The 16,275-nt window shown below is 38.6% G+C and overlaps 1 protein-coding gene across 4 annotated transcripts in view; it reads left to right on the forward strand.

The window, feature by feature from the left end:
• LOC146489646 (uncharacterized) overlaps positions 1-16,275 on the forward strand; it is an 84,276-nt gene that overhangs the window by 24,433 nt on the left and 43,568 nt on the right. For 3 of the 4 annotated variants that reach the window (XR_014863446.1, XM_085103695.1, XM_085103707.1), the window contains exon 3: positions 12,603-12,663. Coding sequence is in view for 3 of the 4 variants with exons in the window: in XM_085103695.1 (XP_084959821.1) it covers positions 12,603-12,663 (61 nt within the window). In the remaining variant the exon portion in view is untranslated. Of the gene's footprint in view, positions 1-12,602; positions 12,664-13,461; positions 14,405-16,275 lie in introns of those variants that run through there. The other variant, XM_085103687.1, reaches the window with a different exon arrangement.

Here is a 16,275-nt window from a genome sequence, read left to right on the forward strand (position 1 = left end):
AAATTTGCTCCTCAGTTTCCGAACCCAAAGCGCTAAAAAATTGTGTCTGCGTTTTGTCATATTCAATCGCAGTGAAAAGTTATAGAGCATTTTCGAAAAAGGATGTAAAAAATGTGGAGTAATCGTACAAAAATCGCTCTCTGAGAAAAAATATTTCGAAAGAAAAAATTTGTAGACACGTTTTTGTTGTTTATATGTTAAACTAGCTACTGTCCAAATTTGAAGGCAAACGAACAAATTCCTTTTGAGTTTTAGCTCTTTGAAGTGGCTCCTCCAAGTGAAAAAAATTTATTCGAGAAAACAGCACTAAAAATGCGGCAATTCATTTTATTTCAAAATTCTTGGTTTAGTTGGATAGCCAGCTCTATAAGCTTTAATTTGATATAAGGGTTCAGGTATCTACAGTTTAAACCGGACGCGCTACATCGCTTGGACGCAAGACACCTCTGAAGACACCTCTGAAGGTACCGGGTAACCTTAAAGAGTGCCCTTGAGACCCAGGTGTGGTATGGCTTTGGAAGACCTCGCTTCCATTCTTTAGGTAGAGGGCAATCTAGGTCTCATAAAGTAAAATAAAATAAATAGCAAGGTGCAACTTCTATGAACAAAAAAGTTGAAGAGGTCAGGTATCAATATTTAAATACCTTGAAGTTCAGTGACGCGATTGACTTCCGGTTGCTGAGGTTGAATGGTGGTTTTCAGTTCAGCTGCTGCGGACAGAAGCATCTCATCTGGTGAAATGTTGGTATGGATACTGAATTCGTCGCTGGGTTTTCCTGGTTTGTGTTAAAAAAATTTCAAAGTATAACTATTAATCATATAACGCATCGAACAAGATCAGCAAGGTCAACATCTTTCATGAAAAAGAAATCAACGTTGAAGCTCTCAAGTTATTTTATGTAGGATTTTAAAAAATGAGAAAAAATTCCGAAATTGTTAATTCATTAACAGTTTACAGAGAAATTATTTATATTTTTTGTACCAATTCTGGTAAAAAAGTTGCAAATATTTTTTTGCAATTACATTTATAATTGTTGCATAAAAATGTTTCATACCAAATAAAGTACATAAATATCTTGACAAATTTCCACCTTGGTAATCTTTGAAAAGAATATTTTGATTTTACGTGAATTACTGATTCTCAAGAATATTTAAATTGCACAAATTGAATACCTCAAAGTAAACAAATTACTTCTGTACAATGTCATTGAATGTTAGTTAATTATTGTTGAGCCTCTCAATCAGTACTATCAGCAAATGAAGCAGCAGCTGTTTTTGCTACTGTTCCTTTTTGAACTCTAGCTCTTCCTTCAATTTTGTACTTATTTTTCTGCCTTATCTCTCAAATACACCGTTGTTTTGGACCCACTTGCTCTTCCTTTTGACCTACTCTCACCTTCCTCGCCTTTTGCCTTCATACTCTGGCTCAGCTTTTACATGGAAAGCCTTTTGATCTCTTCTGCCGTTGCTTTCTCTTTTTGATCGCTCTGTTCACTGTTCACTCTCTTAGTAAAGCAGTGCGTCACACGTGGGTTTCCAGTCTATCTGGCAAATTTAAAAGTGTTAAAGAACAAAGTTGAATGTAAAGAATTTTAAATGTGGATACTGAAGCAAACATTACAAAAATTTTCACTCGAAAATTTAAATTGTTTGTCTCAATGAAATAAACACTGAAAATTGTTGACAAGTAGCATGCGGACCATTGGAGAAACAGACTACACCTCACTATTTCTATACCTACGATAAAAAAAAGGTATACATTATCTCACATTGTCATCCGACATTTTCATGTCATCGATGAAGAGATGCAAGGAACATAAAAGTTTCTTTCATTGAACTTGCCTATGTTCTGCTGGCAAGAAACATTGAAGTGTCCCCCTAAATTGTCAGGCGAGTACAAAAGAAATTGTCCTGGACCTGGAGTGGGACAAATGTTGCAAATAGTACTACGTTGCATGCTCAACAAAGGATAAAGGCAAAACTTTTCTGTGAATATGAACTTCAACAACCTGTTTTAAGAACCTGTAAATCAAAATCTTTTTGGAAGCTATAAATATTGCTTACATCCAAGAGAATGGTCTACCTTTTAAATGCATTGTTGGACAGCAAAATAATTGTCATACAACAGGATACACAGGCTGTTTGCTTGTTTGTGATGAGGTTCTGAAGCCTGAACAGTTTTTCTGAACCAAAATCAATTCATCCGTTCTGGTTTGAAGCCAGCTTAATTGTGTAACAAAGCTAAAGTAGGAGATTAGTGAGTCTTAAGCTAGTGCCTAATCGCATTGAACCACAGCTTGTTTGCAAGATTGAACAGAATTTGTATGGAGGTCCAATTGTTCTAAGATATTTTCACATAAACAGTGCTGTTGGCCGGTAGAAACTGTCCTAATGAACTTCAAGTGGTGCCACATTTTATCAAGCATCACTTTTCAAAGCTATCAGAGGTTGTTTTGTTTTGTTTTTTTTTTTTCAGATATTTTTTCTGTACATATGAGTTATCATGTACCATTTTTACTCATCATCTGTTGCTGTGTTCCACTAGATTTTGTGGGCCTTATGAACGCGTTCCTCTAAGAATGGAATGTTTAATTTCTAGCTTTCTCTCAGAGTGTCTGTCATGTTCCCTAAGCATTCTTTTTGCATTGCTATTTCTGTTCCCTTGCATTGAAATGACATATTCCCTGTTCCTTCAGTCCAGCACTGTAAGTTCAGGAAAGGCTGTCAGTACATGGGTGTTCAGTCTTGTAGCATTGATTCTATCAGGCTAGTTACTCGATATCTTTGTTTATATGGTGAAGTGTTTTCAGAGTTAAGCTCCAAATGGTGGCATAAATGGAGAAGGAGACCGACTAAACTGAGGCGGTGAAGCTGCATTAAAAACATGGGGCATTCGTGCTTCATATCTGTTGGGAAATCGGCGAGGAATATCATAAAAAAAAGAAAATGACACTTGTGTAGGCCAACAAAAAAGTGATCAAGCCACGCAACTTGCGTTGCATGAGGTGAAAAGTTGGTAGCATAATTGCCTTCTAACGTTTCACCCTCTCGGGGATGCATCTTCAGTTAATCGTGAGAAGAAACTGTGTCGTGATTTCGTCGCGTTTGACGCCTAACGCGGGAATCCCTATCTGATAAAACCCACGATTTTGAAATTTTTTTGCTATCAGGTTTCTTAAGTCAGCCGTAAGTCATGTTTGAAACAGACTTAAGAACTGCTTAGGTCGTTTGAGTTTGCCGACACTAAGACAGAAATCACGCTTCTGTGACTCAGCGGTTCACACCTGTCATTTTCACTAAGTCAACTTAAGAGATTACTAAGTCGGACTCAGTGGTCTAATGTGAACCCACTGAACATCTTACCTTAACTTTGTAGGAAGCTACTGAATCTCCATGTCCCTTCAATGGATCCAAAAAAGAGCAAACGGAAAAGGCGGTTATATTCCTGTATTCCTGAAGCTGGAAGCGAAGAAATCTTACTCTTATTGGAAAAATTAACATTGTAAAACCTTAGGTTTTTACACAATTGTCCTAGTATGTGACTGCGACTCAGTGCTAAGATTATTAAAACGTTTAGAAGAATTTAAGAATTTGTGTAAGTGGCTTAGAAATTAACACAAGCAAAACCGAGGCTATGTGGCCAGGTACCTGGAAAAACCGCACAAATGACCCTTAGGCTTCAAGTGGCTAGATGATCCGGTTCTCGGCCTTGGAATATACTTAAGTTACGATTCCGAACACGCTAGGATGCTTAATCTGGAGGAAAAGATAGATAAATTGGAAAAACCCCCAGTTACTGGAAACGAAGAAATCTTACTCTTATTAGAACATTTAACATTTTAAAAACCTTAGGTTTGTGTAAATTTAATTATAGCACCTCTGTATTAACAATGTCAAGACATGATGTGGAGAGAATCAACAGAATCAGTTTCAACTTTATTTGGGATGGCAAACCTGCGAAAATAAAAAAGAATACTATTATTGCTGAAAGGAGTATGGCGGTTTAAAAATGATTGACTTTGAACTTATGGAGAAGTCGCTTAGCCCTTTTAGTGCCACGATTTGGGGGGGGGGGGTACCTTGATAGTGCCAGCCTAATATAAGCCTAAAAAAGCTAAGTAGTCCAATCAAGACAAGCTAACCATCATTTTATTCCTTGGAGAATTGCCTTTCACATGACGTAAGTTGTCAAGATGACAAGTTGGTTTCTATGGACACAGTTGTGTCACATTATGGAAGATTTTGTAATCTTGCAGACAAGATGCATATCCTCAGAATCAAGTTACAAAGAGAAACATTGTATCAAATGAAACTTATGTCCTATATGTCCACACCACCCATGTGCTCATTGTACATAGTCAAAGGGTGGGGAAGTCGCTTGACTGTTACATCACGGCATCTGTGGTCTACCATTTCAACAGGGAGTCCAGTAGACAGCATGAAACACGGATTTTTCTGCGACTTTTTTCCTTCCATGCCAAGGCCAGCAAAGGTCCCTTTCTAAAGTACAAACAGTCTTGTTCTTTGGGTTTCGCAGCGTTGAGCATTTGTGGAACCCCCTTTCTGTTTGAATGCAATGTTCCTGTTAAAAGGGGCCTCTTTGAGTACAAATACTCAGCGAGGGTGGGACTTGTGTAAAAATTGTCAACAAAAAGGTGGTAACCTTTGTTGAATAGACCAGCTTCAGTTATAAGTTCATCCACCGCATCATAGGAATGACCGAACTCTGGTGATGGCCGAGAGCACTTTTTTCCACAGTAGATCAAAGTGTGAAGGGCAAATCCAGTGGCAGAATCAGTGACAGAGTAAAGTTTCATTCCCCACTTGTGGTGGTGTTTGTTAGGAATGTCCTGCATTAGTTCTGACCTGTTTTTCATACCAATCAAGCTCTCATCAATAGAAATTAAACAATGAGGAACAAAATACCTCTTACACACATCATTCAGACAATTCAATAATACAGTTGAACCTCTCCATAACGGCCACCTTGGGGACAGAAGAAAGTGGCCGTTGTGGAGAGGTGGTCGTTATGGAGAGGTAGGGGTGTAATATGACACCTTTTTTTTTCAGGAAGTACAACATGTTTATTGTGCCAAGTTCATGCTTACTGTAGCCTATAATGACAATCCAATCTTAAATAATATAATTATATAGATAAAATACACAATAAAACGTAAATAATGCTCTGAATCAAAATGTTAACAAGACGAAACGAGCAAGGTTCGCAACATTCGCTATGTTATTGCATTTATATGCTTACTGCAGCATATAAATGGCACACGATCAAAATAGGTATATCATTAAAATGGATACAGAAACGTAATATTCCGAAGACAAATGTCGATTACTGCATCAGTTTATAAAAAAAAGTTTTTACAAAAAAGAACTGTACTGGCCGTTGTCGAGAGGTTGTTTTGGCAGTTGGGGACGCACTTCAGTGGCCGTTGCTGTTGTAGAGAGGTGGCTGTTGTAGAGAGCTTTAAACAAGAGCTAATGTATGGACTGTCCGCCGGGACAAAAAAATGTGGCAGTTGTAGAGAGGTGGCCGTTGTGGAGAGGTGGCCGTTAGTGGAGGTTCAACTGTAATCTAACTTGTGAAGGGGATCATACCACTCTGAGTTTCGCTGAGCATCTTCACTCTGGTTGTCATGGCAGTGCAGAAACTTGGAAACAAGTTGAAACACATTTCTTGACATCACGCATTGAATGTAAGGGGTTGAGAGACAGGCGAACTTGTCAGACCAGTAGCTTTTCACATCCTTTATCCGCACAAGCCCCATCAACAAAGACAGCCCAATGAACTTTTTCAGTGTGCTGACTCGGAAGTCAAGCGTTTCCCACCATCGCGCTCTGCTGTGAGGTCACAAATTTTCACCTGCTTCGCGTATCTTGGTCTCCAGCACAATCTTTCCCAAGAGTTGGGTGGTTAAAAAGAGCTGAAAGTAAACCATTGGAGATGAATCTGCCGCAGGTATGTTTTGGATTCCAGGATTACAGACAGTGATGTTTTTCAGGTTCAGGTGGAGAAACCAGCATCCAAAGTGCTGCTATCTCCTCTTCTGTAGAGCTGTCCGAATCACTGCCAGATTCAGAACATTCGTCTTCACTGGGAGAACAATTTTCAGACACTATATTGCTACTCTCCGCTCCAGAATCATCATCCAAATCTGACATGTGAGTACTGCCGCTATGCGACGCCATGTTGATTTCAACGTGCCACGTGGTTGTTTTTGGATCACGAAAGCTGACGAAAGCACTCGAATTATTCCTGTTATGTATATGAATTACTTCCGAGATGATTCTTCTTTTTGTTAGGGAAACTTTGATTGGTCAGAAATGCTTTTGCCTTCGCTTAAACTAATAAGATTCTTTGTTATGTTTATGGGCCGATGAGATCGGCCCTGGCACTAATAGGTGTTTACGCTTGGGCCGATTTGATTGGACCGTTGGCATGTTAGTTAAAATATCTTGGATTAAATGATTTGCAGAAAATAACCACACTGCGTGGAAAATAATTCCTGAGCACACATTGAGCCAACATTTTTTTAATAATTTCATTGCCTTACAGAACACAAAATAAATGATTACAATACAAGATACTACTTGGTTGATAATGCTTACAATACTTTACTTACAATGTTGACACTAATAGTATTTACAACAAATTACAATGAAAAGAAAAAAACAATAAGATGGTACAAAAGGGAAGAAAACGAAACGCAGATAACACGTGTTACTTACACAGACCTTACTCCAAAAAATTATGCAAGCTGAAGAGTTAACAAGACAAAAAAAATATTAGGTTGATTACAGAAAGCATTACTAGTATGTGGGAACGAAGATAAAGAGCAGATAGCTGTGAGAAGCTCATTGGTGACAGCGTATGTACGAGATGGTTGGCAGAGTTTGAAGATATTGAAAGATAGCTGCAATTGCTTCAGAAGTAGTCAGAAGAAGTGATACTATCAATCAGTAGAAATGTGACCGTGCACGGGAAAACGTACCTTAACGCTTATCCGTTAAACGGTTGCTAACGGACGGATAGATAACGGATAGTTAACGGCCTGCACAGCATTCTAACGTTTTATCCTGTTCTAACGGTTATCTAATTGTGTCTAACGGATGATCAACGCGTGCTAACGCTTTGTTCTAACGTTCTAACGGCTAACTAAGTATTCCTAACGGATGAAGAAAATGTTCTAACGGTTGCCCAATTTGTTCTAACGGATGACTGGAGCCGTTTAACGGTTGTCTAACGGTTTACAACTAACGACTTTTAATGAACGAATAGCTTAGCTTTCAGTCCGATGCTATGAACACATAACCAGGCCAAACCATTAGTTGTCTTACACTCACGTTTTTAAAAAAAGAATCGCAAAGTGCCGACTTCGTCAGTCGTCAATGAGACAAACATAAGTATACTTATTTCCACTGAAAGCAAAATTCAGTGATATAAACTATTACTTCCTCATCGAGATAAACAAACGCAGGATTCAAGTCCTTCGATGATGATTATCGTGTGAGATGAGAAGTTAGTCCGAGGCTAACGTCGCTAAACGAGCGTGTAAACAATTTCACTTGCCAGTCGGGGTGAAGATTTTTTATTGTTTACTCGTATGGTTTTGTCGGATATACTTTGTCTTATTTTACACAATGAGTTTGTCTTGAGTTTTTTTTTTTTTTTTTTAAAGAAACTGTTTAATCCAGCTGTGGATTCTCGGAGTTGATACATGAGTTCCTATAGTATTCTCTTTCAGACTGGGCACAGTTTAGATGATCCTAATGGGCTTTTACACTTTCTGACTTTTCTCTGTCGGAGAGGTTAGCAGCTCTTTGAACTTTGTTTGTATTTTGCTGACAGGTAAAACAGAGATCGGTTGCTGGTTTTGAAATGACCACATTAGGATGAAACTGGTTCCACAGCTGTAAAAATTTCCTGTGGCTCACTGCCCGTACATCCGAATTTGTGCATGCTGCTTCATAGACTCGCCAAACGCCAATCTTTGATTCGGATGATGACAGGACTTTGATCTCATCACTTTTGAAGCCGGGTATTCTTCCTGGGAGGCAGATTGCGTTTTCCTCGACGTAGTTGGTCAGGAATGTGCGTACTCCTTCTACTGTAGCCTGAGATAGTGTGTTTTCAGGTAATCGTTTAGTGTTACTGTGAATTCTGGGACAAATACCATTAGTCTGATAGTGTTCCTTCAGCCGTCGAAATCATGAATTACTCAGTCCGTATAAGTGAAGAAACATCTCCTTGCATATAGGTACTGACTGGAAATAAAAGGTGCATCGAGGATTCCTGCTTCTTTTGATACCACTGGACTCACGGTGAGTGAAAGCTTGTATGCTTGCGAGAACCACCAAATCAAGCTCGTCATTTGACAGTTCCAAGCAATTATTTAGGTTGAAAAGTACAACAGTTTCCGTAAACTGTCCAGAACATGGCCCGCCTTTTGCGCCAAGAGCACAACCACAACCATCCTTTAGAAATTTGTTAACTTTTTCAAAGGCACTTTCGCTTTCTATTTCATCTAGATCTGTTTCGGCCATAGCGTTGACTTAACTGTCTCAGAAGTGACTGAAAAGCGAAGTTATGTCCGTCGTCATAGTAATCGAGAAATTAGCATTTCGACGACCAGTGTTGCGTGACGACACGCGAGCACAAGTCTGACATGTGATCAGTGTCAGATACTCGCTTCGCAGAATGTTTTGATGCATCGCATGGCTATTTTGGTCGAGTTTTCACCGTGTTTGTTTCGTCTGTTTATGGCATTTGTAAGGTATTTTTAACTTTCATTTGTTCACGAATTAAAATAACAAATTACAAGCTCTCGTAACAACCGGACTTGGCCAAATAAATAATAAAACAGTTTGTATAATGACCCTCGTTGTTATGATTTTATTATGTTGTTTCTGTTTGCGAAAGCGGCAGACGTCTTTTGTTTTGGATCTGTATAATAGTTATAGTAAGAACGCGTTATTGAATTTCATTCGAGTTCTACTTATCAACGATAGGGGCATCAAAATAATAATCGCCAAACTTCTCGTTTGCAAGATAGCTATATCTCATGATTGTTTTGAACTAAATGGAAGCCAACTGCAAGATTCACCCTCCGTTAGGCTCTCGTTTCACACTGTGTTTAGGCGACCACATTCTACTTCAACGCGTGTCATGCCATTCTAACGGAATCGTTACCCGTTTAACGGGTGCTGGTTTATTCTAACGGATCCTAACGGCTTCTCTAGCCATACTAACGGATACAGATTGTTTGCTAACGGTTATGCTGTACAGTCTAACGGTCTGATGCTAACGGCTAACGGATACATGTCTTTTGCTAACGGCTGCACTATCCGTTCTAACGGCCTGATGCTAACGCCTAACGGTTGGGCTTACGCCTCTAACGTTTTTAAGAAAACTTTCTAACGGATGACTAACGGATGCTTAACGCTTTTGCCTGTTTAACGGATAAGCGTTAAGGTATGTTTTCCCGTGCACGGTCACAAATATATTCTGCAAGAGGTTCCCATTTTTCCATATCACCGCTTTTTGTTTCCAACTCGAGTCTTGATTTCAGAAAGCGTAAATAATGGTCAAAGTTAGGGGACGTTTCTTTAGATTTGGCTAGCCAGATATGATGTCGAGCTAGAAGAAGCCAATAATTAATTTGAAGTGCAAATTTTGACGTATCTGGCTTTAGACCAAAAGCTGTAATGTTTAATAGGGTGGAGGTTTCGGGCATTAGTTTTATACTTTGCAGCCATTCTGATGCTCTTTTCCAAAAGTTAGATGTTTCGTGGCATGTCCAGAAGAGATGCATGAATGACTCAGGGCCTTCTTGACAGAAAGTGCAATTATCATTTGCCTGAAGCCCAATTTTATATAGAAAGTCATTGGTTGCTAGACGTCTGTGAAAAAATGTAAACTAGAATTCCATCAGTTTGGTACTCCTGGTGCATCGTGATGTCAAAAGGTATGCTGAGTTCCAGTCGAGGTTTAATTTCTTGAGTAGTTACAATCTAGAAGCCATTTCATTTGGCTGTTTTTTGGCGCTTCGCCTTTGATTCTTGTTAGTATTTTGTATACAAGTGAGCTTACCTATTTAGTCGCTAAAAGCTTAGTGCAAAAAGGTTTGTACTCCTTACTATTATCATGATAATCCACTTCTTTATGGAGGGTCTTTACAGCCGATATTATTCCGAAGAATTTAAGAGGAGAGACACTCAAGCTGTATTTTAATTGAAATTCGTTCAAAGAGAGAAAGTTGCTGCTTTCTGTTTTTTTTGCAAATGTTTCACTTTTGTAATTCCTTTAGCACACCAGTCGTTAAAAAATATTGGTTTGTTTGCTATTCTAATTAGAGAGTTTTGCTATAGGTTTTGTTCTTGAAACTGCACCTGGGATTTTATTTTTGTTCGAAGTTGATCCGTAGCTTTAATAGATGTTGTGGTGTCTTTAACATTGAGATTGCCAGCAAAAATATTTTCACTACCATAATGTTTTAGAGCCAGATCAAAAAACATTTCCCATTTTGCATTATTGGTAGTATCCAGATATTTCTTGATCCATGTTGTTTTTAGAGCTTTGTTGAAAGAAATAAGATCAATTATCCTTAGGCCTCCATCACATTAATCATTTATCATAATTTTTCGTTTGATTTTGTCGCCCTTTCCGTTCCAAAGAAACTGATAAAACAGCTTGTTGATTTGGTTTAAAGCATTGTAATTTGATGGCAACGGAGATACAGTGCTGTCAATAAGTTTTGAAGTAGACGTCCCGACTGAGAAAGTAGTCGGCAGCCGAGCTTCCTAGGGGGGGTCTGGGGGCATGCCCCCCCCCCCCCAGAAAATTTTAAAAATTTAGATGCTTGGAAATGCTATTTTCAACGTTTTCCAGACTGTATTTGGGCCTTTATAAGAACAATTAAAATTAAGACTATATTAACCATATTCTATGTTTATTACAAGCGTTCTTTTCATCAAAATCTCAATCACTGGGTTTTGGAAAGGAGTGAAATGATAAATCTTCAACTGCTTATTCAAAAAAATACATTCAATGTTTTAAGTTCATGTTGTCCTTTTGACTTTGCCCTTTGACGACCTGGTCAGGTGTACACTAATTGGTAACAATACTGAAGTTAAAGTAAGTTGCCCATATCAGATTCATATAAATTAAGCACTTTCTTCTGACATGCAAAAGCCTGGGATCTAGTCCTGTGAAAATGTCCCAGGCGTTCCACGACCCTTCTATCACCTCGATCTGCTTCAACTTTTTATACTTTCACCGAAAAGCGGGCGAAAGGTTAATACGTTTAAAACTCCTGAAATGTGCCTTTACTTAGACCCAGACGTTTGAACCGGATGTTTTACAATTATTTTTGCGGGATCTTTTCATTATTTTAAGCCGGTTTCTTGCTGGATCCTGTTCTCTGAAAATGTCGCAGGCGTTCCACGACCCTTCGATCAATTTCCATCGCGCGAAGCAAAGTTAAACACGATTTAAACTCCTGAAATGCGCCTTTATTTCGACTCAGACGTTTGAGGCGGATGTCTCACAATTATTTTTGTTGAATCTTTTCCTTATTTTAAGTTTCTTACCAAAATTAACAGTAAAGTGAGACGAAAGTAGCCGGCCGAAGATTGGCCAGTAGCCGGCTGTTTTGGCCGGCTACCGGCCCTTATTGACAGCACTGGAGATAGCAAATAAACTAAGTGCAACGCGGCTAATGATTTCAAAACAGTAATTCTCCCCAGCAAGGTCAGTCTACGGTACTTCCAGTAGCTAAGGATTTTCCTTATCTTTTGCACCTTTTCATTATAGTTTAGCAGAGCAGGTATTTCTAGCTCGACTGATAGCCACAGTCCCAATGTTTTAACTTTGGATTCCGGCCACTTTAATTCCTTGCCTGGCAGAAAACGCTTGTCGTTTACAATATTGGAACCGATCCAAAGGGCTTCCGTTTTCTTCTAAATTCATCTAACATGGTAAGGGAAGAGAGAAGAGCTTGTTTTGACCCGTCCAAAATTAGTGTAGTATCGTCGGCATATTGGCCAATTTTAATTTCATTGTTGTTAACACATATGCCTTTTATATTCACATTGTCTCTGATTGCCTTGGCCAACAGTTCTGTTGAAGGATAAATAAATAAGAAGACAGAGGACAACCTTGTCTAACACCTCTTTGGATCTTAAAGAAATTACTGGACCAGCCGTTATTCAGAACGCAGCTTTCTGTTTTACAGTATAGTGCCTTTATCCACTTAATGATTGATGGACCAAGACAAAAGAAGCGCATGCTTTCATAGATGAAAAACCACTCTAGTGAGTCAAAGGCTTTTTCGAAATCAATAAAAAGTAATAAGCCAGGAATATTATTTTCTGCGGCACATCAAATGATACTGTCTATGAGCCGGATGTTTTCTCCAATAAATCTACCTTTCATAAACCCTGTCTGATCGTTGTTAATAAGACTTGGAAGAACTGATTTCATACGATTTGCAATAGCTTTAGCAGCAATCTTATAGTCAGTATTTAGGAGAGTTATTGGACGCCAATTTTTTTTGGAATCAGTTTAATGATACCACGTCTTTGTGTTATAGAGAGGCAGCCAGATCCTAAAGCGCAATTAAGTGCGGAGATCAAGAGGGAGGAGATTTCAAGGTACGACATAATCTTGTTTGAATGTGGTTGGTATGGCGTGCGGCCTTCCTTTTCTCTTTTATCAGATAATGGCATGAACGCTTTAAGCTCTTCTTCATTGCAAAAGATAAAGTTATTTGTGCTACCAATCCCTCTGAAGCACTGGATGCATTCTTTGTTGAATATTGCAGTACCTATGGAATTTACCATTTCTCCAGCCATGTGCTCCATGTTTTCTGTGTGCTCTTTGCTCGCTGGTGATGCTCCCTCGAAAATCGTCATCTAAGAGAACGGTCCATGATCTGATAACATCTTGTTTTCAAAATTTCTCTTACTCAAGTATTCGGCAAATGATCTTTGACTTACTTTGTCAAGATCAAGAAACTTAACGAGTCGAACAAGCAACATCTGAACCAAAAAAGGACTTGGGGCTTCTGAAGGACCATTGTCGACAATAAAACCAAAAATTTCTTTCCACTTTCCGGTCTCTGGATTCCTAAAAAATATGTCTAAACTTGGGATGCAACTTAACTTAAACTTAGCTTAGTACTTACATAGGAAGTGCGCTTTAAGTTAGTAGTGTCACGCTATTCCTAAAATTTTATTTTTGTAGATAATGATAGTATCGTAAGCAATGTTAGTGTTGTAAATAAGGTGTGGTACTTAAAAAAATGTAAAAAAATAATAATATAAACTTGGGATGCAAATAAAATATTTTGTTGAATACTCTAAAAACAGTTTCTGGTTCAGTCATCGATAAATTTATTAATGTAACAGCCTTATCAGTTCTTGTTACATTGAGTACAACGTCTGTTTCAGGTATGATGAGATCAGTATCTTCTCACAAAGGACCCGTTTTAGTTTCCATAAAGAGATGAGTCATTGGAGTAACTGCAGTCTTGTGGGACTGGTCAGTGTTTCAAACGTGCCCCAGCTCTGTCCTGGTTTCAAGATTTTACCACCTACAATGCACTTAGCATCTTTTGAATCAAGAAGAAAACCAGTTGGATTTTCAGATGCTGAGTCCACAAGATAGTTGATGTGCGAGGAGGACCAATGAGCATTGATGGGATATATGTGTTCAGATGTGTTAGGTGCTGCGTGAAGAGAAACGTTGCTGTTTATGTCCCTGCTGTGGTGATAGCATTTGGCTTGTGTTGTCCCTTTTCGATAATTTTTTGTGTAGGTATACAAACAGGAGGTTGATATTTGGAAATTTGGCTTTACTATCGCCAATAACTCCCTGTTGTGACCTAGTTTTTTGTGGCTACCAAACAAGTCCTCAGTGAAGTTGGTTCTAGTTGTACAGTCAAAGCACTTAAGCTGTTTTTGACACGATAGTAGTTTTGAGATGAGAGACAACAAGTTCAGTTCTGAGCTTTAAATGATTGTCAGCTCACGTTCTGATGATATTTATCATTAGTTTATTATGGTGTAAAATATGTCGAAGATGTGAACAATCACTCCAAAGTTATTACTAATCTAAAACCCACAATGACATCATGAAAGTAACTGCATTGGTATCGACAGAGCTCAATAGTGTGCAACCAAGTTAGTAACTCCGGTCGGCGGAAGTTGTGGAACAATGCAAAGCTGATAAACTATGAATTACAGGAATGAATACCATTTGCATTGCTACAGTTATTGGACTATCATCTCTTTATATAATTACTGAATTGTTAAGTAGAAAATCTATATATCGTGATGCAGGTTTTCTTTTGTTCTCAAACATACAATAAAGGCACAATTACAAATGATAAAGATTATTTCGGATTTAACTTACATCAATATGGTAAGTTCGATGTGCTCAAGATAGAATCTAAGACGCATATGTCCAAAGTTTGACTGAGAGAAAACATGTGGCCACCGAATAAGCTGAAATTCTCTGGTACGCTGCCGATCTCCCTCTTCGCATTTTACTTGAAGCAGAGTTGTGGGCTTCTCTGAATTAACATTGTCATCTCACCAAGAGTGCCAGCGCGCTGTCAGGCAAGGGCCACTTTCTCCTTGGCTGTAAGGTCTGACACAGGAGCAGGTACCTTTTTGTTGTGGTGAAAATAAACCTTCGATTTCAAAGATACTGGACTGAATCAAACAGCTCTAAGAATGGACTCGTCATAAACATTGTAGAAAGGCGCAATAGATGACTCTTCAGCGGAGACGAATGGTGCGATTCCCTCAGTGAAAAGCACTTGTTTGAAGTAAGTTGTGGGGACGATAATTAAGTCTATCTTAAACCACTTGCTTTTAACATCTGGATTTCAGAAGAACTGGTCAACTCTGCCATGCTGATTAGGAATTCTTTGTAGGCCGCTTGTTATGATGGTACAATTTCATTTGGCACTAGCAAAATCACTGGCTCAGTTCCGCATTGCTTGAAAAATTCAATGTCTGCCTCTTGGTTAACGTGGGCTGTCTTTTCTCTATGCTTCTTTAAAGACCTTTGTGTCCCACACTTGCGCATACAAGTTTTGCATTTGGTCTTACGTGAAGGCATTTCCACGTGGGCGAATCAGTGCAAAAGCAGACCTTTAAAAATGGAATCCATGACTAAAACAACTATTTCCGTTTCTTTTAAAGTATGAAAGTTGATTATTAATTTTGCGGTTAATATGTCTCAAGGCGCTGTGAGTTGCGAAAATGTGCTGGAACTACCATTTAATTCAGATCTTCACACTAAACGCAATTTGAGAAACTTAAAATTACCATTCGTGAGACTTGCGGCTTAACCCTTTTGTTAGGGAACAATTTTTTCCTGCAAACCTGGTTTATAAATCTGGTTGTAAGTCCTCAGCATTAAATGTTACCCCCCCCCCCCCCCCTTATAAACTATACGTCATTTTACTCAGGATAAAATATCCTTATATTCAGAATACATTTAATTGGCCATTGATCCTACCATAAATATTTTGAGCTGATTAAAATTTAATGAAAAAATCTGTGTGATGTGTTGTTTGCTAGTCTCACTCTTATTACACATCATATCTTCACAAAGGGACTTAGAAACTTTTTTTTTATTATCTTAAATATCATGATGACAACCAAAGGTGTGGCCAAAATTTCGGGTTTCAAGAAATTTGAACTTCCTCACTACATAAAAAAAAAAATCATAACAAAACTTTGTAAAAGCACAATGTTCCACTGGGAATGACTGTTTGAAATCCTGAGCTTGTGTAAAGCAGGGAATATCACTCATTTACAACAAATGGTAGAGTCCACCATCTATGGTGGGAAACACTACCATCCAGAAACAGTTCCAATGATGACAGGCTGAAGCGCAGAAAATATTATTCAGTCATGTCAATAGACTATTCAGTTAACTCAAAACAGCAATCAATTGGCCCAAAACTATCTCCAATATTCCACAAGTGTATGCCATTTCTCCCAACAATTGCGATGGGAAAGCAGGCAAAATGGTTTACGGTCACATGTGACATAAACAGTGTTTGTTCCGGACTTCAGGTTCCTGCTAAGATTCTGAACGGAGACAACCTTAGCACAAACTACACAGTTTTGCCTCCTTGCATCTACATTGGCAAGAGGCCGGCTTGACAAACACCCAGGCCTCCCACAAAAACACTTTCCCTCCAACAAGTGACGAAGGATGGGGAATCTGTATGAAAGGAAATCTTC

The sequence above is a fragment of the Pavona decussata genome, unplaced genomic scaffold (genome assembly GCF_977016875.1).
Source record: "Pavona decussata unplaced genomic scaffold, jaPavDecu1.1 SCAFFOLD_4, whole genome shotgun sequence".
Taxonomy (NCBI): domain Eukaryota; kingdom Metazoa; phylum Cnidaria; class Anthozoa; order Scleractinia; family Agariciidae; genus Pavona; species Pavona decussata.